At 40.6% G+C, this 21,369-nt stretch overlaps 2 protein-coding genes across 3 annotated transcripts in view; both read right to left on the bottom strand.

The window, feature by feature from the left end:
- The window catches only part of spire1a (spire-type actin nucleation factor 1a), a 38,358-nt gene extending 24,769 nt beyond the window's left edge, over positions 1-13,589 (bottom strand). For both annotated transcript variants that reach the window (XM_008306741.1, XM_008306742.1), the window contains exons 1-2: positions 13,144-13,589; positions 8,634-8,665 (exon numbers count right to left, since the gene is read on the bottom strand). In XM_008306741.1, coding sequence (XP_008304963.1) covers positions 8,634-8,665; positions 13,144-13,516 — 405 coding nt within the window. In that variant the 5' untranslated portion in view covers positions 13,517-13,589. The remainder of the gene's footprint in view (positions 1-8,633; positions 8,666-13,143) is intronic.
- Positions 13,590-16,981: 3,392 nt separating this feature from the next.
- On the bottom strand, positions 16,982-19,961 carry LOC103376370 (brain and acute leukemia cytoplasmic protein). The gene is made up of 3 exons (XM_008306739.1): positions 19,823-19,961; positions 19,462-19,586; positions 16,982-17,107 (listed from the first exon to the last, which is right to left on the bottom strand). The coding sequence occupies exons 1-3, from the start codon at positions 19,959-19,961 to the stop codon at positions 16,982-16,984; spliced, it is 390 nt and encodes a 129-aa protein (XP_008304961.1).
- Positions 19,962-21,369: the final 1,408 nt, after the last annotated feature.

The raw sequence follows: 21,369 nt of genomic DNA, 5'->3' as shown, positions 1-21,369 counted from the left end.
GATTAGAAAGATTTTTATTTAATCACTAATTTTGTCAAAGAACTACTTAATTTTGCATCATTGCCATTGGACTGTGGGTTTCTTATTTATTTATCCTGTTCTGTATTCTACCTCTTTTTAAAACTAAAAATCCTTAAAGCTACCTAAAATACCAATACCATGAAAGTATCAGCACCCTCTTAGAATCCCCCCACCACTAACCTATTTATCCTGCTCTTCCAGGGCAGAGATCAGCTTGGTGGCGTTATACTGTTATCATTTATCAAACATCTCTGTGTGCGGCTCATAATCCTGTTCCGGGGCTAAAAGAAATATCCTATTCCTTAGTGTCTTATTACGTAACCTTATAATCCATCTGTAGCACAACATGCACCGTAGTGGGCAGAGAGAGCGGAAGGACGCTGGAGTGACTGACAGCACAGGAGGGGTCTCATTCATGGGCCGCAGTGATGCAGATGTTTATGTTGTAGTAAAACTGTACAGATGTGCACAAAATCCTCTTGTATCCATGTGTAATGTAAGCAGACACTTTGGGATAGATTTCCACTTGAGGGATATTTGCTACACAGGACGTGAGCAGATTTAGTCAACAGTTACTGTTTGAATCCAATTTCCCATCCAACATTAAAATGTGTTGTGATTTTAACTGCCTGGTGGTAGCTAGCACAGAAAGCCCAGTGTTTAATACAGTAATATTAGCCACCGCCTGTGGAACATCCTGCCGGAGAGCATTCAGGACTGCAGAGACTGTCGATATTTTTAAAAGAAGATCAAAGACGCACCTTTTTAATCCGGCTTTTAATTGACTTTTTAAATTATTTATCATTTATTTATTTTTTTATCTTGTGTATTTTACATAGGGCCTTCTATATTTGAAAGTTTTTAGTTTTAAGCTCCAGTGTTTCATTGGGGGGGGGGTCCTCCACACTGGGGGCTGTGTCCGGTCTGCTGCTGGGGGTGCTGTTTACGGGTCTCTTCAGCCTGGCTGGTTGGGGGGCTCCCCAGTTTGGTGTGGGGGTCCTCTTGTCTGTCGGGGCCGGGGGGGTCCGGTGTTTGTAGCCATATGTGTATGTGTATAGATGGAGGGTGAGGGGGACAGGTTTTCTGGTCTTTTTTCTTTCTTTGATAATGTTATTATGCTGTAAAGCCCTTTGCATTGCTATATGTATGAAAAATGCTATATAAATAAAGCTTGATTGAATAATTAACAGTCAGTACAATAATCTGTTCGATGACGATCCAGGCATAAATGGCTAAAAATACACCAGTGAAGGCTGGGTACCTCCACCAACATGATAGTAAAAGCTTCAAGACTTTGTTCACTTCCTTCTACTGAAGTATGACACACACAGAAGTCCCCTGGGAGTTAATGACAGGAGGAATGGGGAAAAGACATCTTCAGCTGACTGAAGGGCAAAAGAGGAAGGAGGGGAAGGAAAAAAAAAAAATACAGCTCAGTTTTTCAATTACACATCCAAATCTCATTTAAAGACTTGTGACTCAGAGGAATGAGGCAAAGCAGAGGAGCAGCATGAGGAAGGAGGGGGAACAAGTATGCGGATAAACGCCACAGAAAGACAGCCAGGAAATCCACTGCAGGGTTTTAAGGCACGAGTTGAAATGTTTGGTAGCAAACCACTAATTGAAAGCAGGCTTCATCCAGGGGAGGTGGCTGCAGGGGTGGATGGAAAAAAAAAACAAACATATTTTCCCCGTCAGCAAGGTCTTAGCCAGCCACAGGTAACGCAGGGCATCGCCTACGTTTAAAAACGGTTCTTAGGAAACACAGCAGCATGAGTCATGTGGGTGTCAAAGAAAAAAAAATAGTATCACAGAGAAGAAAATCAGCGTCAGTGCTAAAAAAGACTTCAGGAAAAAGCAGAGTTCAGGAACAGCGAGTACAGTTGGAATGTGGATCACCAGTCCATTCACAAAGCAGTCCTCAACTTTTCTCACGGGTCACCAGCAAATACAAAAAACTCAGCTTTTGACATGACATCATCGCCTCGGGAGAGAAGTGCTTCGTGCTTGTTTTCCAACAATGAGTTTTTTATATCAGAGAATCGCTCTTTCCCGCGTCAGAGACATCGTCTTGTGAATAAATGACAAATACGAAGAGAATTTTTTACTCATGAATGACCTTTGTCTCCTAAAAGAACGCATGCAGCCCTCAGAGCCGCGCTCACAGGTTTCATGTAAACTAGTTCACAACAGGTGAAACTGATGTATTTCATGGATAAAGCCATACAGACACCCTTGAAAAAGTGTTTAAATTACAACATGATAACCCGTAATTCGGTGAAGGTTAAATAAATGAAGCAAAACCAGCACTTTTTCCATCTATTACTGTACACTGCATGTTTTATTTGTAGCTACTCCAGTCTTGTGTCACTCAGCCTTTGACAAATAGCAAAAAGCTAAACTCTTTGAATATTCTAGGTTGGAGAATATACATGTTCTCAGCTGTATAAGCTGACAAGCAGTACAAGAGGAGGGACCATGATGGGGGAAGCATCAGTGAGTCAACTAGTACGCAGATGGGCAAAGAATGAGCTGTTTGTGTTGAAGAGCAGCTTAAACACTCACACGAGCAAATACGAGCGGAAAGAAGACTTATCTGCCCCTGTACCCCATTCACACAGAATTATACAACTACTCAGATATTTTTTTTTTTATCACTATAGACATGCTACGTTTGATAAACAGTGTAATTTGGGGGATTTTTTTAGAGCCACAAACTGAAAGAACCATCATAGTATTTTGAACTCTCGGATAGTCCTTGAACTAATCGTCTGCCGTGTCGTTTAGTCGGGAAACGTAACAAAACCTAAGCTGTATTTCACCAAAATCACTTTTTTCTACACATTTAATAAAATAAATTGTTTTAAAAATAAACTGTTTGCACCAGCCAGATTCTGTAAAAAAAAAAATTCTGGGTTGCCCGTGCAATCAGGAAGTAGATAGTGACTCAGCTGAAGAAAACAGTCATGTACAAAACTTCTGCTTTTGTTTTTGGTTGAACTGCAGGCTGTGTGTACCCAGAGGGGAGAGGAGACAAGTATGAAAACAAATTTAAAATGTCAAAAGTGATATATCTATACCGTACCGCGCACCTGAATATAAGCCACACCCACTAACTTTAAAAAGAAAACAAGTTTTGTACATATACAGGCCGCACTTGTCTGTAAGCTGCAGGTGTTCACGTTGTAACATGAGATATTTACACAAATACACAAGTTTACAACTTTTAATTTAATACGTACCGGTAACATACACAAATACGTAAATGCTTTTTTCCGAACAGTGCCTGTAACACGGCTGGATAAAAAAAAAAAAACACAGTCGCCTACCAGGAAAAGTAATCAATCGCCTCAGAATTACGTCGTCACACACTTCCTCAGTCTCTCTGTCGTCTCAAGGCAAATTCGTAAAACTCGTAAAAATCCATAAATTAGCTGCATCACTGTTTAAGCCGCAGTGTTCAAAGCGTGTGAAAAAAGTAGCAGCTTATAGTCCGGAATTTACGGTAGTGTGTAGAGTCACCTTTTTTCTATTATTGGTTACTTGGAAAAAATGAATGGTAACATGCAACAACACTAATACCCGTTTTTTTGAAGGCAGAAATGCTGTTCTTGCAGACTACAGCAACTGGCCGGACATCACTTCTGGATCAGAGTTAACACGATCATCCTCTTGCCTTTGCACTTGCGGCCCGAGGCCTCACCGTTGCCAATTCGAGTTCACAAAGCAGTCAGATAAGCAGCCTTCAGCATTTGGTGCAGTAGTAGAGCAAAGCCATCAAAACACAGACAGTTACATAAGCAGAGCTAAATCTAGAGGTCTTCCACTGCAGGATGCTCTGCCTCCTCCGGTCTGCAGCATCACTATCACAGAGGGGCAGGACACGGTGCTGCTCTTTCATACCTCCTGGTCACAAACTGTTGAGTTTGCATTCAACTGTGAAATCAAGTGGAAATTGCTGAACGGCGAGAACATGTCTGTCCGCATCAAACGTCGCCTCTGACATCGCGTCATCTTTTCTCCCCATCAGAGGAATCCTGGCATAAAAGCCCAGACTGCAGGTAAAAGGAATCTTTAAAAAGGAAAAAAACTGAGAACACGTGATATGAAGACTCAGTTTTTCAAGGTTAAAAAGCCTTGTAACCCGAGCCGTTATCTAAAAACACCCTCCCTAAAGGACAAACTTGCAGAATCTAGTTCATTTCATTACAGCCATAGGCAGTTCTTTCAACTGAGTTTGACCTAAATGTTGGCAGATCCTTAAAGTGTCTCCAAACACGAATCAGGGAAGCAAAAATTGGCTCTACACACGAACCGATTTGTCTTATTTCAAAGGCCACACAGGACTTTCTAGCTGCAAAACATCTGTGGCAGAACATTTGATAACTTCATCGACTTGACAGACCGAGGAGGAAACTCGATTCATCACTCGGGCCTGCGTGGATGGGAAAAAAGTAGGATCAGATGTCTTCACAGATATAAATAGAACATCCTGTCTTAAATAGGCTCAACTGTTCAATAAATTGCATTCCTGTGGCTTTTGTTGCGAATCTCCCTGTACAGGCAGAAATACAACCTTGGGGACTGTAATATGAGCGTGTGCTTTTAGGTGAAGCTGTCAGACTCACAAAAAAAAAATCAATTGATCAATCTGGATAAAAGCAGGATGTAAAATAACGAGGTCACTGGTGCATGTCAGGCATACAGGGATCAAACTGACTGTCAATCAGTCACTCCAGGGGAGTATAAACAAGCACGCAGCCAACTGACCCAAAAACCATAAAAAACATGAAAATTCCATGTTTCTCCTTCTTAAAATGTGCAGTCTGACGTCAGAGCTGACAGACAGGCTTTGTAGAGACGGAGCTCATAGCCTCTGGTGGCTGGTGGGAGGCTGAAGGGAGAGACATCCAGCCCCCTGCACACACACTCTAAACACAGAGGCCTGATTAGCAGACACATGACGGCCCTGTTCCACCAGCTGCAGGGTGGACGCCACTACTGTACACTGTTAACATGCAAAGATATGCAATCCCTCCCCAGTATAGGCTGAACCGATATAACACAGGTTGTGAATAAGGTCCTATTTGAATCTGTAATTTGTCTTTAAACAAGACAAACAGGTCTTTGAGTGAACAAAGCTTCAAGCAAGTCGCACAGAAATTCTGTCTATTAGGATCTATTTACAAATCCGAGGCTTAACTTCAAGTATGATGCTGGAAAACTAATTGTCTTGGCGCCGATCTGAATTGAGCAGATCTGGCAAACTGGAGAATCTATAATGGGATACTATAACTAATCTCACCTTAATCTTCAGCTGAGGACAAACTAGGTTAAGCTTCTTCTGTAGGCTACAACAGAAGGTGCACACTTTACATGTCACACAGTTTTACCCCGTTAGAAATGTTTACTACTAACGAAGACGACAACAGGGCGACGCACGCAAAACAAAGCCTAACTCGCTACTAGCGTTGACGTCAGTAAAAGCAAGTGTGTTGTTCGACATTACCGATGATTGCTGTCACAAGTTCTCGAGTGTACATGAGGGAGAGTGGGTCAAGTCCACGAAAGCCGACGATTAGCTCTGAAGACTAGAACCGGCGGTATGAGATAGTGGTAGAGGCTGACTGGCTGGCGAGATGGCTGACTCACTTTCACAAGAGACTGAGACAAACACACAAGGTCAAACATAAGGGACTATGGCCAAGAGCATCACTGTGCATGACCAATTAAATGGGTATGTGGGGTTGTGTGCTCTAAATAAATGTTCCCAAAGCATCTGAATGCACTTGGATGAAGGTAAAGCACCAGAGTGTATTTAAAGTCCCACTTAACATGAAAAGCCTTTTAGAACATCGAATTACATGAACCACAAAAACACAAATCAAACAAGGCAGCTTTGAACAAGACTCACAGTCTGCAGCTATGCTAAGCATCTCTGTGAGGCTGTACCTTAGTGATTTGACCTAAATACTAATTTGAGCATGCCGACTTGGTCGTAATGACAATGCAAACATGCTGACGTTTAGAGAGTATAATGGTAAACGGTTTAGTTCTGTGGCTTTGCACGGTGACACTCGCCAAACACCAAAGAATGTTCACCTGAGACTCATAAAAAGAAATTGATATTTGGTCACGAGTTACTAATAAAAATCAGTGGATCCTAATAATTATTTGAGAAAAAAAATACAGAAAAATATGTAAACATGCCTGCATAATATGGCATCTATTTACTGATTGCATGAAGAACATTAATTTACATGTGGCGGTGCCCTTTTGTAAATTAAAAGTCCTCATCATGCTTTATCATGATATAATATAATGTGAGCCTGACTGATACTGGGGCTGATTCTGATTTCAAAGCAGGGCAAACGATGGGGTTATTATTATTACGTTTACAGCAATGTATTTCACAAACTTTGCAAGTTACTGTGAAGACACTGCTTGACTCCATACCATTGTATCCTCAGCTGTGATGTATACTCTGCTACATGTGCTGCAGACAGCGCTAAGAGTTTTTTTAAAGAATGGAATTGGAGCTGCCCCACTGGTTAAACCAAGTTATGACACCATGTCTAAAATACATCAAGCACATACACACACACAAAAAGAAGTTTTCATATCAATACATACTGGATAACATATATGCCAATACCAACACATCTGTGACGCAAAAATCAGATGATAATACTGACCAACTGATATATTGGTTGGGACAATTTTTTTTTAGCCTTTTTGCTTTTATTAGATAGGACAGTCGAGAAAGAGACAGGAGCCCTAGCGGCGGCCCTGGTTGGGACAATATTAATAATAATACTTACTAATGCGTTGATATCTCACATTCCTACCAGTAACTCTCAATTTCATTTTAATGTTAGCCTTGTGTTTTGCCATTCCTTTAGTTACAAAAAATATTTTAAAAACATTGTTCGACTTCATTGTGGCGCTAATAAAACGCCAGAGGATCATCAAAATCCATCCAGTAATTGTTCAGATATTTCAGTTCAGACCAACTTACAGCCAGGTTCACCACAGTTGCCATTGTTTTTCAAGCACGCATGGCAAAACAGATTTGGAACAACAACTACCAGGCTGTAACAGAGCCCAAATAGTCAACAGGTAATCACAACTGATTAGGCCATCATCACTCACCAACACTAAAAAAATAGGCAAGCACATATTTTAAAACATCGCGTGTACCCAGGTTCTAACCACAAGGTTGACTTGGTGGTATTGTAATGCTATCTGATGCACTCATTTCACCATTGTGCAAGATGCTAGTTCCAAAAAACAACCAAGAATGCGAACACACCCTGTTCACAGCTTATTTGTACAAACAGCATAAGCAAGGCTAGCAATCCAGGATCAACTCGCAAAGATCATGTTACATAGTTGAAACCAAATCAAGTAAAATAATGGTTAAGTTACTCCATGAGGACAACAGATATATATGCTTAGCAGTTTCTTTTCAGTGATTCAGTCAGGAGCCACAGTTCAGCCATGAGATTTCATCCACGTTCACTGCCCAGCTGAAGGAAAGGAATTCTGTCTTCAGCTTAGCCGTGCAAAAACACAAACATACTGTGCATGCCTAGGATCACATGAACTACAAGACAAACTCGAAGGACATGAAGGACAATCTTAGACTCGCTAAGACGCCTCTGTGTGTGATTACTTTATGTACACAGACTTCTCCTCCCAACATTATACGGCGTACCTTGCTTGACCAAACAGCTACTGGCCACATGTTCTTACCACGTGACTTTGGTGATGATTACTGAGGGCATAATAGTTAAAAATAAAAGTAATGCATGCATGAACAAAGCGAAAAGAAGAACAAAGACGCTCTCTTTTAAGTGCTCCTCTGCATTAGAGGGCAGCACACACAGCAGCTCCATAACAAAGTAAAGAGTGCTATTTGTACTGGCTCACTCCCACTCCCCCTGTCAATCTCTGGCATACTTGAAACAATGTCATGTGCTTTGTTCTGCCTGTGTGAGCAAAAATCATTTTTATGGATACATCTTTTTTTGAAGTTGTTGTGATCATGTATGGTTTGTACATTTATTTTATGTGTGCAAGTCGTACGCACAGGGAAGGAAAACTCCCAGAAAGCAGATGCCATCTGTGCCTGCTGAGCGGTGCCATATTTACATGTTGGCGGCGCAGATGTGACAGACCAAACAGATTTCTACCAGTTCTTGAAGACAGCACGGGTACTACAGACTAGAAAACACCACTCCTCATCAACACTGATCATCAGTTAGTGTTAAATATCTTTCCAAAAATGTTCTTCTCAGTATTAAAGATTGGCCACGCCTGCATATTTGAGGTGTAGATGCTCACACAGCTCACAGCATCAGCAATGGGCAAGCTATGAAAACAGGTTCTGAAATAGCTCTGTCTATGTTAACATGATGATAGGGGAAACAAATTAACAGCTACAAAGTGAAAGGACACATTGAAAGTAAAACTCTTATATTCTATCTGCAGGGTAATAAAGCTGCTGAAGCGTGGCTAATAGAAAACCCACCAACTGCTTCAGCAGCGCTCTGAAAAGGAAAACTCATCTGACAAGTGAACTTGGAGTGACTAAGGAGATCTGAACTCACCTCTAATGACGTAGGGGCCGACCGGTATTTATCTGTAATGACAGAATAGAGAGAAGTGTTATTCACGCTCAAAGACAATGAAGATTTATTGTGCAACAAGTTGCTTGTAACAATCAGCGAGACAACACACCCTCTGAATTATATATGTGAATGTACTGTGCAGCTATGTAAGACATTTTAAAAAGAGAACAGAGAAACCTCACACTTAAGACGGTGTTACAGAGCATAAATTATTAAAATTAACGTGCTAGGAGAGAGAATGGAGATGAAATGTGGCCGCACAGGAGCAGCTGAAACACACCAGCACTTAACAGACGGCTGGAGAACCGGCAAGTTAATAAATTATTGTGTTTTCTCTGCAGTCACTGCACATTGCTTGCACGCTGCCTGAGGCAAATTGAGGTGTCAAAACATACCACTGGGGGTTGCTTATAGTAATATGATTGTTCATTCACACTCCGAGGGAAGGCATCTAACCAGTGCCCTCTTGTTTCCATGGAAACCGCTCTCCAAATGGAAAGTCGGAATAAAAGAAAGCAATACTTCACCCTTGACTGAGACCTTTCCCTAAAACATTACATCTGAGGTTGAACATTAATCTCTACGGTAATCTTTTCTAAAGAATACTCTAAAATCAAAGCACCTGATTAGATGAAAAAAAAAAACTATACTTTCTCTTTCGCTTAATGGACAAAAGATTAAAGTAATCTGACAACCTTATCTCTTCCGGTAATGACTTTCCTGGTGTAGCTGTACCTCAAGATTTTCCACGAACAAGCTCAAAAGTACACAGAAGTAATCTCTTTCCTGTATTGATCAACCAAATATGGCTTGATTCATAGTGAGCTGCAGCTAACAGTTACTTTCATTAGTGTTCAGTTTAATGATTATCTTTGACTAATCATTGGGGTGTAGTATGGCCCCACCTGACAACTTCAATTGTTTTGTTTTGCTCACTAACTGCAAAAAAAAAAAAAGAAAGAAACTCACATATTCTGCATTTATTATAATACAAGACGAGGAAAATAACTAAATCCTCAGCTGGTACCATTCAGTGTTTGGATCATTTTGCATAACAGGTTGAAAATTTTACAATAATCTGATAATTAAAATCAATCAACCTGGCTGATTAACTGGTGGAGCATTGCAACTCCAATAACAACAGTTACTGGACACAGTGATTTGAAACAAAGGGAAAAATGCTGGTAAGAGCGAGGTCAAAGCTTAAAGTACATATAGAGCGATATAGCAGCGGACTTTAACACCAGTCCGGAAAGTAAAATTAGGTAACTGCACACAAATGAGACATTTTGGTCAAACTAATACGGGAAATATCTGCAATCAAAGTTCATCAACAGATCATTATGTCATTTAGTAATAAAAATACACAACTAAAGGAACACATTGGTGGAAAATACTTGTTTCACAGCATAGTACAATTCACGTCACTCTGCAGAAAGTTACAGCGAACAGATGGGAGAAAAAAAACATTCATCCGCAAACACTCATCTGGGAAACACTGGCTCCTCTGTTTTACCCAGGCAAGGAGAGGTGGCTTGGCAAGGCCTCCTCGACTCTCCTAGGGCAAGTAAAGCTCAGTGGACATATTTGGAGCGGCGTTAAGTGTCACCCTGACTATCCTATTCAAAGAAATATCAACCGCTGTGCTGCTGAAAGGGTTTCACAGAAAGAGGGAGGACTGCAAGATATCTCCTCTGCTTGATGATGCAAAGTTTTATCTTTCAATCTAATCAATAAATATAGAAAAAGATCCTTAAAAACTTCTGTACTGTATGTATGAAACACTAAAAATAAGAGTAAACAACTCCAAACCCTGATGCAGTGCAGCAACAGTGAATATATTCTCCCCCCGGCTCTACATCTAAATTGATTTGACTGCAGCACGAGTCGTGTGCATCTCGCTTCAATTTGCCCAAAAATAAGATTTGACTCAGGCTTTGTGCTGCTTATTAGTGTGATTGTGTTTGCCATGCGTCACTTCCTTGTTTACTGCGTGATAGTTGACCGCAGCAGCAGTCACACATCTTTATTCAAGGTGGGTTCGCCAGAGGAGGCTGCAAAGCTCAGCGTCGGTGGTCTGGTAACCGGCCAATTGATGCCACCTTGTCCCTGACTCATGAGTGGGCCATATGCAAGTTGCATAAGCATTGATTTTCTGCTGGGTTGCAACCCCATACGCCGGCCGCCGAGCTACTGGAAGCTTAATAGGCCTCACGTCTCTCTCATCACCAGGCCTAATAAGAATCAGGACAGGGCCAAGCTGTCCCAAAATACCTCAGCTACTCGCCAGAGGAGCAGCAAAAGGAAATTCCTCATAATCTCCAAACTCATCTGCGCTCAGACTTCTAAAGTCTGTGCATCTAATCATCACATTTGGTTCTATTTTTGGTAGCGCAAAGATGCTCTGACTGAATCTGTTTACTGTGCGAGTGTCAGCTTCACACACAGGCAACATCACCGATCAGACAAAGAAACTGAAGCAGAGCTGGACTGAGGGGTTAACATGAGAATGCTAAAAGGAAAGAAAAGAAACAGTGGAGGGGAAAACATGAAGAAAGGTGGCTAATAGGTTCCCAAGAGAGGTAGGACATAACGTAAGCGCCTGAGGTTGTGTTGACAGACACACCTCCTCCTCCAACACCCAACTTTATCTCTCACGTATTAATGGAATGCAGTTAAAAGGCCACGAGGCTTTGAGACATTACGTACGACACATCTGTCTGCATACGAGCTGCTGTACCGGAATGAGCCTTTAAACACAGAATGTGCTTTAAAATATGCAACATGGGCTCAATTGTAGTGCTCAGTACCCAGAGCCCTGTTGGTTTTCAGATGCCTGATCTGTTTTTTTTAACACCCAGGTGGCCTACAAGACACAGAATAATAATGGGTTTTTCCAGTAGCTGACTGTTTTCAGCTTCCATGCCAAGTGTAAATTGAATTCTAGCTGTATTAAAAGGCAGCATGATCCAGCTCATTAAGACTGGAACTGATAGAGATACAGTCCGTTAACTGCCTGTTCCAGTCCATGTGGCAAGACAGATTAAACTGTAAGATAAATTAGGGCTGCAAATGAATATTATTTTCATTAACAATTCACAGTTTACTCCATAAGGTGTCAAACAGTTAAATAAAAACACAGTGGCATCTTTGCAATGTTTTATAATACAGTCCAAAACAAAAGGATTTCAACCTACTGCAGCAGATGATTAAGAAAATATTCACAATTTTAAAATGTGGGCATTTTTGCTTGATAGGATTTTTTACAAAATGTCTAAATTGTTGTCAAGTACTTCTCTGTCAATAGTCAAGGCTGGTGGTGTAATATAGTCTACACATATTGGATGTGTTAGTTATAAAACGACGTTCTCCAGATGGTGTTAGGGAGGGAAGCACTTTTGTTGTGTAACTTATATGACCTCTGAGGACTCTTAACCAGAGTAGCTGTGATTTTTTATTCTATATTTTTTGCTGTATAACACAACTGAACTGCTATTTTTCTGCTTAATACAACCTCTGATGTACCATCTGCTATTAATCATCAGTATCATGACGCCTGAGAGTACCCCTAAAGGTATCATTAAAGTAGAAAACTGGCTTCTTCTTTGATAGTATGCACGCTTGGGTTGTAGATTTCACAGAACAGCTCTTAACATGCCGGGAATCAAACAGATCTAGTGTCTGGAGCAGCCAATGTGTGCAAACTTGATTATGTTTATCCCACTACTACATTTCCACTGTGTTCTCCCCTCAGGTGAATGCAGCACACAGCAAACACCTGCTCTGGACTAGACTCCAAATCCCCTCCAATCTGTGCTTTTAGCAGAATGTCACAACACTGATAATGGGGGCTGTTTGCAGCTATGAGTCATCTAACTTTTTCTTTTTTTTTTTTATTGCAGGATTTATGCTGTAGTCTCGATGCTGGCTTACATTGCTTTGATCTGGACTTGAAGGTGATGTGCAGTTTAAATGCAATCACATGGTTCATTGTTTACTGAAGCTAACTGACCGCTGCAGGGACACAATTTCCAAGCACGAACAACAGCAGCCATTCTTGAAGCTAACAAACACAGCCGTCTGAATTCAGCAATTATACGAGCCGCGTCTTTTTTTTGTTTTTGTTTTTTTTTAAATATAAAATTAGGATTCTGCAGTGACAGCGCAAACCCTGACTGTGTGAATAATTGATTTTAAAAACAGCTTTCTTGGTCTTTGTGATCCCCAGCAGCTATGCGGTGATCTATGATGTATTATTAATAACCGCATCGGGCGCCTGTAAACAAATTCGCCACATGGCTGGAAGCAGGCAGCCACAACAATATGGCCTCTTTGTAGGGATGCTACGTTCGTTTGGCCTGTGAGTGATGTGAAGGGAAGAATTTTTTTTTTTTTTAAAGCTTCATTGTGTGCTGTCTTTGTGGTTTAGCTGTTTTCTTTTCACACGAGACGACCAATTACCAGTACACCTGTCTTGCTCCGTGGTTACCTGTGCTGTCTTCAAAGTGCAGTTTGACGGTGCCGTCTCTCCCGATCCTCACGTCCCCGGGTCCCTCGATTCTCTTCGGGTAGCCGGCCGCGGGGGCACCGGCGCTCCTGGAGCTTTTCCTCCTGTGTTTCTGCGCTAAAGTCCGACAGCACTGATAACACACAGCCCAGGCCTGCTCCTCGTTTATCGGCTGGCTGTACAGAGTCAGGATCTCCTCCAGGGAGACCTCCTCGGCTCCGTCGCCGCAGTCCATGCTCACGTCTCCGGCGTTCAGTTCGGCGGCGAAGTCCCGGAGAATGGTGGGCGAAGTCAACATGCCGTCGTCGGTCCCCGGTCGTTTAGCCATCCTCACATCATTGTAACCGCATAACATTGAGAGGGGGGAAAAAAAAGAAGAAGAAGCGAAACTGGCTGGTCGGTGTGTGTCTGTGGAGGCTGAGTCGTCTGCTGTCGGTCACTGGAGCTGCTGTTCGCTCCGAGCGGCTCCAACGGCTCAGCGGCGGCTCTGACAGCTCGGGCCGCGTGGTCCCTCCGCCCGCCGGGTTAAAGTCCAGCAACCGCAGCTGCAGGAGGCGGAGACTTTAAATGAGTGTGTAGGCTGTAGGCGAAATCCACAGGCCGTGGTAGTGTTTTCAAAAATTTAAAAAAAAAATATGTATATATATTATTGCCAGTGGCGTTGTAGGGATATTGACCCCAATGCAGCCCAGCAGTCTATAGGGCAAGGAAGTTTTATTTTGAAATGTTATACACTGGACAGAGTGTTTCAAAACACAATAAAAACATAGTAAAGGTCACATGTTAATATCCTAATAAATAGTTTCTAATTTAAAATGAATTGAAATTAGATGCATGGATCAAACACCTTCCTAATGTGAAGTTACTTTTTTTTTTTCTTGCAGTCTTTACAGGGGAAAGTAGTCAGTGTGGAAATGTTTTCAGCTTAGATTTCAAAGTAATTAGAATCTGGGCTCAACTGTGAGGTTTTTCCAGGTCTGTGCTGCATGATAACAAAGAGGTTAAATTCTAACTTAATTAATTGCTTCATTTTCAGAGTAAAATGTGAGGCATTGTGCTTTTTGCTAAATTAGCTCATCCCACTTTCTTTCTATGTGTTCTACGTTGATATCACGGTGAGTACAGTCCGCTTAAGAGCACTGGTTCTCTTAACTGTGTACTTTGGATTTAGTCCCATTCAGCAAGCAAGCAACCAAGTTTATTTATACAACGCCTTATCATATGCAGAGGTATAAAACATGTAAAAGATAAAAGTACAGCAGGGTGAAATTGCTGCAAATGAACTGCTGCAAATATCCTGCTGTGAGAAAGGATCTTTTGACACCTGTAAACAGTTGGATTTTTGTGAACAGTGAATTAATATGATATTTTCACATTTTTCAGTGCTTCAATGCAGGATCAGATGAATTGATCCAGCGCTGCAGTACTCAAGTAAAGGTACTTAATTACTTTCCGTCACTGAGAGCTGCTTTTTAAATCACTTTTAACAGCTGTATCTACATGGTTTGTGGATTTCTTTTGCACAAATATCGGCACTGTTACCTTGTACAGTCTACTTGATCATAATGAGTAGCCTACATTGTACACAGTTTTAAATGCAATCTTTCCAAATTCCTTAATTAAGATTATTATCTATTGAGTTTCTTATTACTCTTAGGTGCTGCGATGTAGGATGTTCTCCTCTAGGAATCAATGAAATCTTTTTTTATCCGACTATTCTTTGCAGATAAAGATTTGATTACTGCGAAGCTGAAAATTGTTTTAACACCAGTAAAGCAAAGTAAACTACAAATATTCAAATACCTCTTACATGATAATGCATGAACAAAAATAATTGTTCACACTCATAATAAGGTCAGTTTTGCTTTTGCATCTTTGATTATTAATACACTAAACCTTTTCTTCTAACTCTACATTTTAGAAATGACTGGGTCCATTATTAATATAAAGCCTATACTAATCGCTTTGGAAAGGGTGAAAACGTGGGTGATTTCCTTTCATAAGTCTTATGGATGCACATTTTCTTTACTGGAGCTCCGTCTTCTGCAGACTGCTCTGTGGCACATCATCAAGACTCACCACAGGATTGAACACATTTGGCATTAATTATTTAGTTTTATCATATTGCTCTCTAAAGTCTAATACAACTGAAGTGTGTTGTCAATTGCAATAAAATTATCAAGTAAAAAATGGCCTCCCACATAAGATGATGTTAACAGGATAAAATAAGGGTGTTTTGGCATTTCTTGTCAGTCTAATAGATTTTTTTTCTGATTAACTTGCCTTCTATGAAAGAAAACAAACTTCAGTGATTGCTTTTCTTGCTGAAAGATGATCATCACTACATGTGATTATAGCCTGTGTATCTAAAAGTATAATGAGGCCCGACAACTCTCTTCTGAAATGTGGTATAGCTCATGAGAAATAACAGCACATATCACTTTTCTTTCTGGGTTTCACAACTTAGAAAGCCAGCAACAACTTTAATGCAAAGAAGAAGAAAAATATGGTAGATCCTTTGTGTTAAATTTTTCAAGTTTGTCTTTTTTTTTTTTTTATCACAAATGTGGTTGGGCCTGTACATGTTTCACCACCCCCAGCGAAAGATTCAAAACTCTTGACAAGCAACAGCTATCACAAGTAAACAAGATGAGACTTTACTGGTAACGTATGACCAGTAGATTGTCCTTCATTTGCTCTCAAGCAAAGCAGAGCTGAATATTCGGTCTATTAGATCCATTCTCCCCCCCCCCCAAAGTGGTAGTTTCAGCTTGGGTTAGCGAGACCTCAGCTGGTCAACAACGCCATCTGCTGGTCAGCGATCTCATCTTCCTAATGCCCCATCCTGAATTACCTCCTGAGTATTTCCATGAGTGCTGGAGAGGCAAATGTTTTTATTTCGAATGGCTTTCTCTTGTTAATATTTGGGCATTTGAGACATCAGTTACCAAAGCCAAATCAATATGAGATTGAATTGTACATGCAGATCAGTGTAAAGCCACAAAAATCACAAGTTACAATACCTTGTGGTAAATAATAGAGAGTGTACCAATACACAACGAAAATAGAAGAGAACTGTAGAACACATAATACCGAACAAAGTTTCGAAAAACAAACTGTCAAAGTTAACACAGGTACAGTTCAAATCAAGATTAAATCTGTAGGCACATGCGGGTGTGTTTGTTTCTTTATCTTGCAAAGGCTGAAAAAAGACAGTCTTTAGCCTTCAAGCTTCACACATCCAAGTCTCAGCTTCCAAAACAGCACTTCAGGTTCTTTTAAATGAACATCACTTACAGCATTGACTGAGGTTAAACAGCATCATTATTGGTTCCCATACTATCATTCACAACAAAAGGAGTATACTTGCACAAAGAACTGAAGCAAAAATCTTAAGGAGGGGCCCCACACAGGACACATTTGATGTGCAGATTGTGATTATCATGTGCATATGGGGGCAATCTGTTCTTTTCGCTCTTTTTTTTTTGTTTTGTTTTCTTAAAATTGGCTTAACACAGTGACACATTCCCTGACTGGCACCATAAGCATGGGAGAAAAGCATGGTGGAGAGTGCGAACATTGTTTGGTACCCACTCTCTTCTTCACACATGCAATGGCACGACAAAGATGCAGCATCCAGAGGTCTTTGGATGGAGACGTATGCAGGTGCTTATGTTGTAAATCACTGCGATCGACGGCCAGGATCTCGCAAAGTCACTCGCAAACATCGCCCACGCGCTTCTGCAAATCACCGTCACGTTTCCTGGTGAACTGCTCGCAGCTCCGCCCGTCTCCCTTTTCACAGGCCCGCGGCTTCTCTTCATCTTTCGTCGCACGCGTTTCCAGGTTCAGGATCTCCACCAGCGTTGATATTGACGGGCTGCCCATCCTTAGACAGCGCAGCGGCCTCCTTTGATGCCCTCCTTTTGGAGTCACGAGTAGTTTGCTGGGGGAAAAAAAAGTAAGATTGTGAACGTCACATCATTTAAATATCACCACACCAGACAGAAAGTGAGTGGGCAAAGATGGCCAAGTGAGACCTGAGTCACTGGAGCTCTGCCACAAGAGGAAGGTGGAGGAGAAACAGCGATGTTCCCAAGATGATGAAAAATGTGAGTCGTTCGGTCAGATCGAGGAGTTTTCAGACGTTTTTAAATAGTAACTCAGTCCTCAATAGGACAATAAATCTCAAACATGTACAGTGCCAGTATTTATATCTTTATGTTTCTTTTTTATTTGCTAAATTTGCATCGTCTGGACTCCCTTTTTGACAGTTTGCTCTCTAAAGAAAGATTTAGCAGAGAGACTGGTTACAATAATGATAGGTCGTGCTCATAATTCCATATTATGTTAAACAGTTTATTATTCCTAGTTTTTAGTATTTGCCCTTCATGCCACAGCAGCTTAGCCAAAATGTATGACTGATTTTAAATGTTAGACTACAGACTGTATATTGTGGACTATATCCACCAATAGCATTCACCCACAAAACCTCTAATGATGACTTGATAAATGTTATTTTGTAATTTTGTCTTTAAAACAAGAGGAAATACTTATTATAATTTCCCAGAACCCACAGATTCCTTCCTATTATCAGTCCAAGATCCAACATTTTCAGTTATCTATCACATACTATAAACCTAAGCAACAAATTCTCTCAAGAAGAAATTAAAAGAGGAAAAAAAAATACTATATTGCTTGATCAGTTATCAGAATATTTGCATCTTAAATTTCAGTCAGTTGACTACTAGGCTAATCACCAGCTCTGCATTGTGCCACACATTTACTCCGGCCTTGTCAAATAGAACCTATAGTAAAAAAAAAAAAAAAGCTATATAATTATTTGAATGGTCTAAAAGCTGGTTATCGCTGACTAGCCTAGGCCTCGTTGTTGTTCAACCCACAATCTCTGCAGCTAATTTTAGCCTGCTTTCAGACCATTATGTTGTGCATCTCTTAACATTTATAGTTGTTTTGGTGATACAAATATGCAATAATGTTCGAGCTAAAACTCAGCTATATCTGGCTCTCACATAGCTGTTTAGCCATTTTCATTATTTTAATATGACATATGGATTTAGTTGTCAATCTTCGATATTTTCTGTTTGTGTGATATACAAATTATGGAAGAAAGAAGTAAACAGGTTGGGCTAAAAATGATTTATATTTAGGCTGAGGTATTCCAGGCTATATGAGAGTTCTGACATTGCTGTAGATGTGAAATCAGGTCCAACACTCAGTAGGATAGCTTTCATGTTATTATGTTTGTTGCGTGAATTTAAAATTGTCATCAGCTTTTTATGGTGCTGTCATCTTGGTCAGGACTTCCTCAAAGCAGAGGTTCCTCAGTTGTTTGGGACACTAATTAAAAATAATTTAAAAATCACTTCATTCTGTGCTACTACACTTAAGAAAAATGTAAAAACAGCATGCAAGTGTTTTTGTTTTTGTTTTTTCTTTTATTTAGAGAAAAAGAAATTCTGTTGTTGTGGTGAGAAAGGGTTAAATCTAGCCAACTGTGCACAAGAAGTTTTTTTTCGCAGTTCCACTGGTGACAAATTCTCAACCACTGACTCAATAAAGAACAATGATCAGACACAGTTTCACCAGTGACTATAAAAGAGCACCTTCTAATGAAGCTTTATTAAAATGACACGATGCCACAGACGACAAGAACGAGACGAGAACATGCATGCTGGATGCTGGCATGTCAGTTAGAATGTGCACTAGCTGTTGTGTAAGAAGTCGTTGGTGTGATGGTGCGACAGACAATCAGCTACATGATGCCCTGGATGAAAGCAACCTAATCCTGTTCCTAAAATATGTCTGCCAACTTCACCGAGCCCTTCAGGAAGAGTTGGACAAACATTCTGCAAGCAGCATCAACAACCTCGTTAACTAATTTAGATTTGTGGCTCTTCACTGACTCGTGGTTTCTGGTCTATCACTCTATCATGATCCTTCTTCATATAATGCATACTTGGTTGTTTAAAGCTGTACAGATGCCACGTGTTGTGACTGCAAATACCTACTTCCTTATAGCACTAAGAACAGATAATAAATATTAGATGCTGCATTCACATTTGTCTTCACTATTCAAAGCTCCTGGGCTCAACTTCCTCATGAAGCTGATCCTGAGTCTGCAGAGTATCGTGACTTTTATCACTGCAAATGAGGAGTGATGTAAGAGGACAGCTACAGTATGTGATGCTGCACCACGTGAGCAAAGACAAGACTGTTGGTGGTTTTTTGTATATTTAGGAGTCGGACATGCCAGTACCTGCTACCAGTGACACCTACATCACTCAAGGAGCGTCTGGGTCTCCTCTGGTGGTTGGAGCTGGTGGTGGTGAGGGCCTGCTTCCCACACTGGGTACCTGTGTTCACCATCCTCTTCTCCCTCAGACTGGTCTCCAACGCTTTACCTGAGTCGATTATTGATTGAAAACACACCAGAACCAGTCGATCAAAACATTAAATATGAGGAAATAGAGATGGCACAGTGATATGTCAGCTGGGTATATGATTAGCTTTTTGCTGGAGCCTGTTGGATCATATTTGAGACTCAAAAGAGGTTGCATTTTGAATGTAACGTGGCCTGCAATGATAGATTCTTCGTTTTGCAGCTACAACAGGCAAACGTGAGGATGGAGGGTCTTACTGGTGGCCACTGGTAGAGGGGTTTCTACGTCCGTGTTGGTAAGCCACGTCGATTCTGTTTCTCTGGTCCAGCTTTCGTGGTACCTCGGCTCGATGATCGCGTCCGCCCGACTCCCTCCACAACCCATCGAGAAAAGCATCCACGGCAGGTGTAGCTGAAGCTGACTCGGGCTTAAAAACGGCGCAGCAGCTGCGGCATCTTCACCGGATCTCCGCTACTGCAGCTCCATCTGCGTTCTCCATCATGAGCTGCAGGTTGATGCTTCTCTCCACAGACAGCAGCTGACCAGCATGAACACACGGGATCTATCTGCGTCATCCGGAGAGGAGGGGGAGTGAACTCTGAGCGCTGATTGGCTGAGGGGGGGCGACAATGAGCTCCTGTCGGCATCATCACTACGACCACCACCACCATCATCATCATCATCATCATCATCCTGCAAATGTGTACTGATATCTATCATTTTTGTGTCTGTTTTATGGAAGAGTTATCTCAATTGTTTGCATACATGGCACCACTTTCTATTAATTTCGCATTTCTAAATGACTATACTGATGATGACATGGCAGCTTTGCAGCTTACTCTAGATCCTATGATTTTTCTTTCATTACTCTATGAATAGTCTTGTAGCTGCACATTCCAGGGGACCAACAGTGTATCTGATGCTGCCAGAAAGCTGCATGTTGCATCTGCAATTTTCATTTCTTCTGCAGAATATGCAAAAAAAAAAAGAAGGGAAAAATAATATCTATAGGTGATACATTTATAGCACTGTTTTTGATACTAGTTATTTGTTCTATGTGTAACTTTTTTTTTTTTTTTTTAAATTGACACTTCAGGGTTAAGACTAATTTGTGATTTTAAGTTCATATAAAATCACAAATGACATAACTGACGATTTACTGATGATTTACTTTAAATTTGTGATTTAATTTCATTGTACATTTATGCTGACAATGCATATATTTGCAGTAAAAGTGAAAAAAACAGTCATAATATGTAATGTTTTAATAGTATTAGTATTGAACTATGTGTACGTTTTTTGACTCTTGACACCTGACAGGATTAATTTATTGATTTCTACTGAGCAAAATAGTGAATCAAGCAACACCACATTCTAATAAGGCATTTATATGACACACTACTTCAATGATAGTAAACCAATAGTTCCTGCTTGATCAATCAGTTATGCTCTAAAAAACAAACGTTTAGGCTCAACAAAAATAACTTCCACCGTTTGCATCAGTCTTTTTGAGTTCAGTCTAATACAAATGAAATTCTGTTCAACCAATAAACTATATTGACTATATTAGGTAAGAGAAATCAATGACAAATTATTAACTACTTGAAATTCTGATCTCAAAGTGGAAAAAAAATACATCAAGCTAATTTCTGCAACTTACGACAACTTTTTTTTTCTATCCATCAATGCAGCAGATGAAGTTGCACACATTAGGTCAATGTAATTGCCAACATTTTTTATGTCAGCACAACTCAACAACATAATGTGTGCAAATTAAAAGTTTTATGTAAATAAGTAAATATAA

The sequence above is a fragment of the Stegastes partitus genome, unplaced genomic scaffold (assembly GCF_000690725.1).
Source record: "Stegastes partitus isolate 25-593 unplaced genomic scaffold, Stegastes_partitus-1.0.2 Scaffold46, whole genome shotgun sequence".
Lineage (NCBI taxonomy): Eukaryota > Metazoa > Chordata > Actinopteri > Pomacentridae > Stegastes > Stegastes partitus.
The sequence above is the reverse complement of the archived record's forward strand: the minus strand, read 5'-3'. Positions and strand labels throughout refer to the sequence as shown.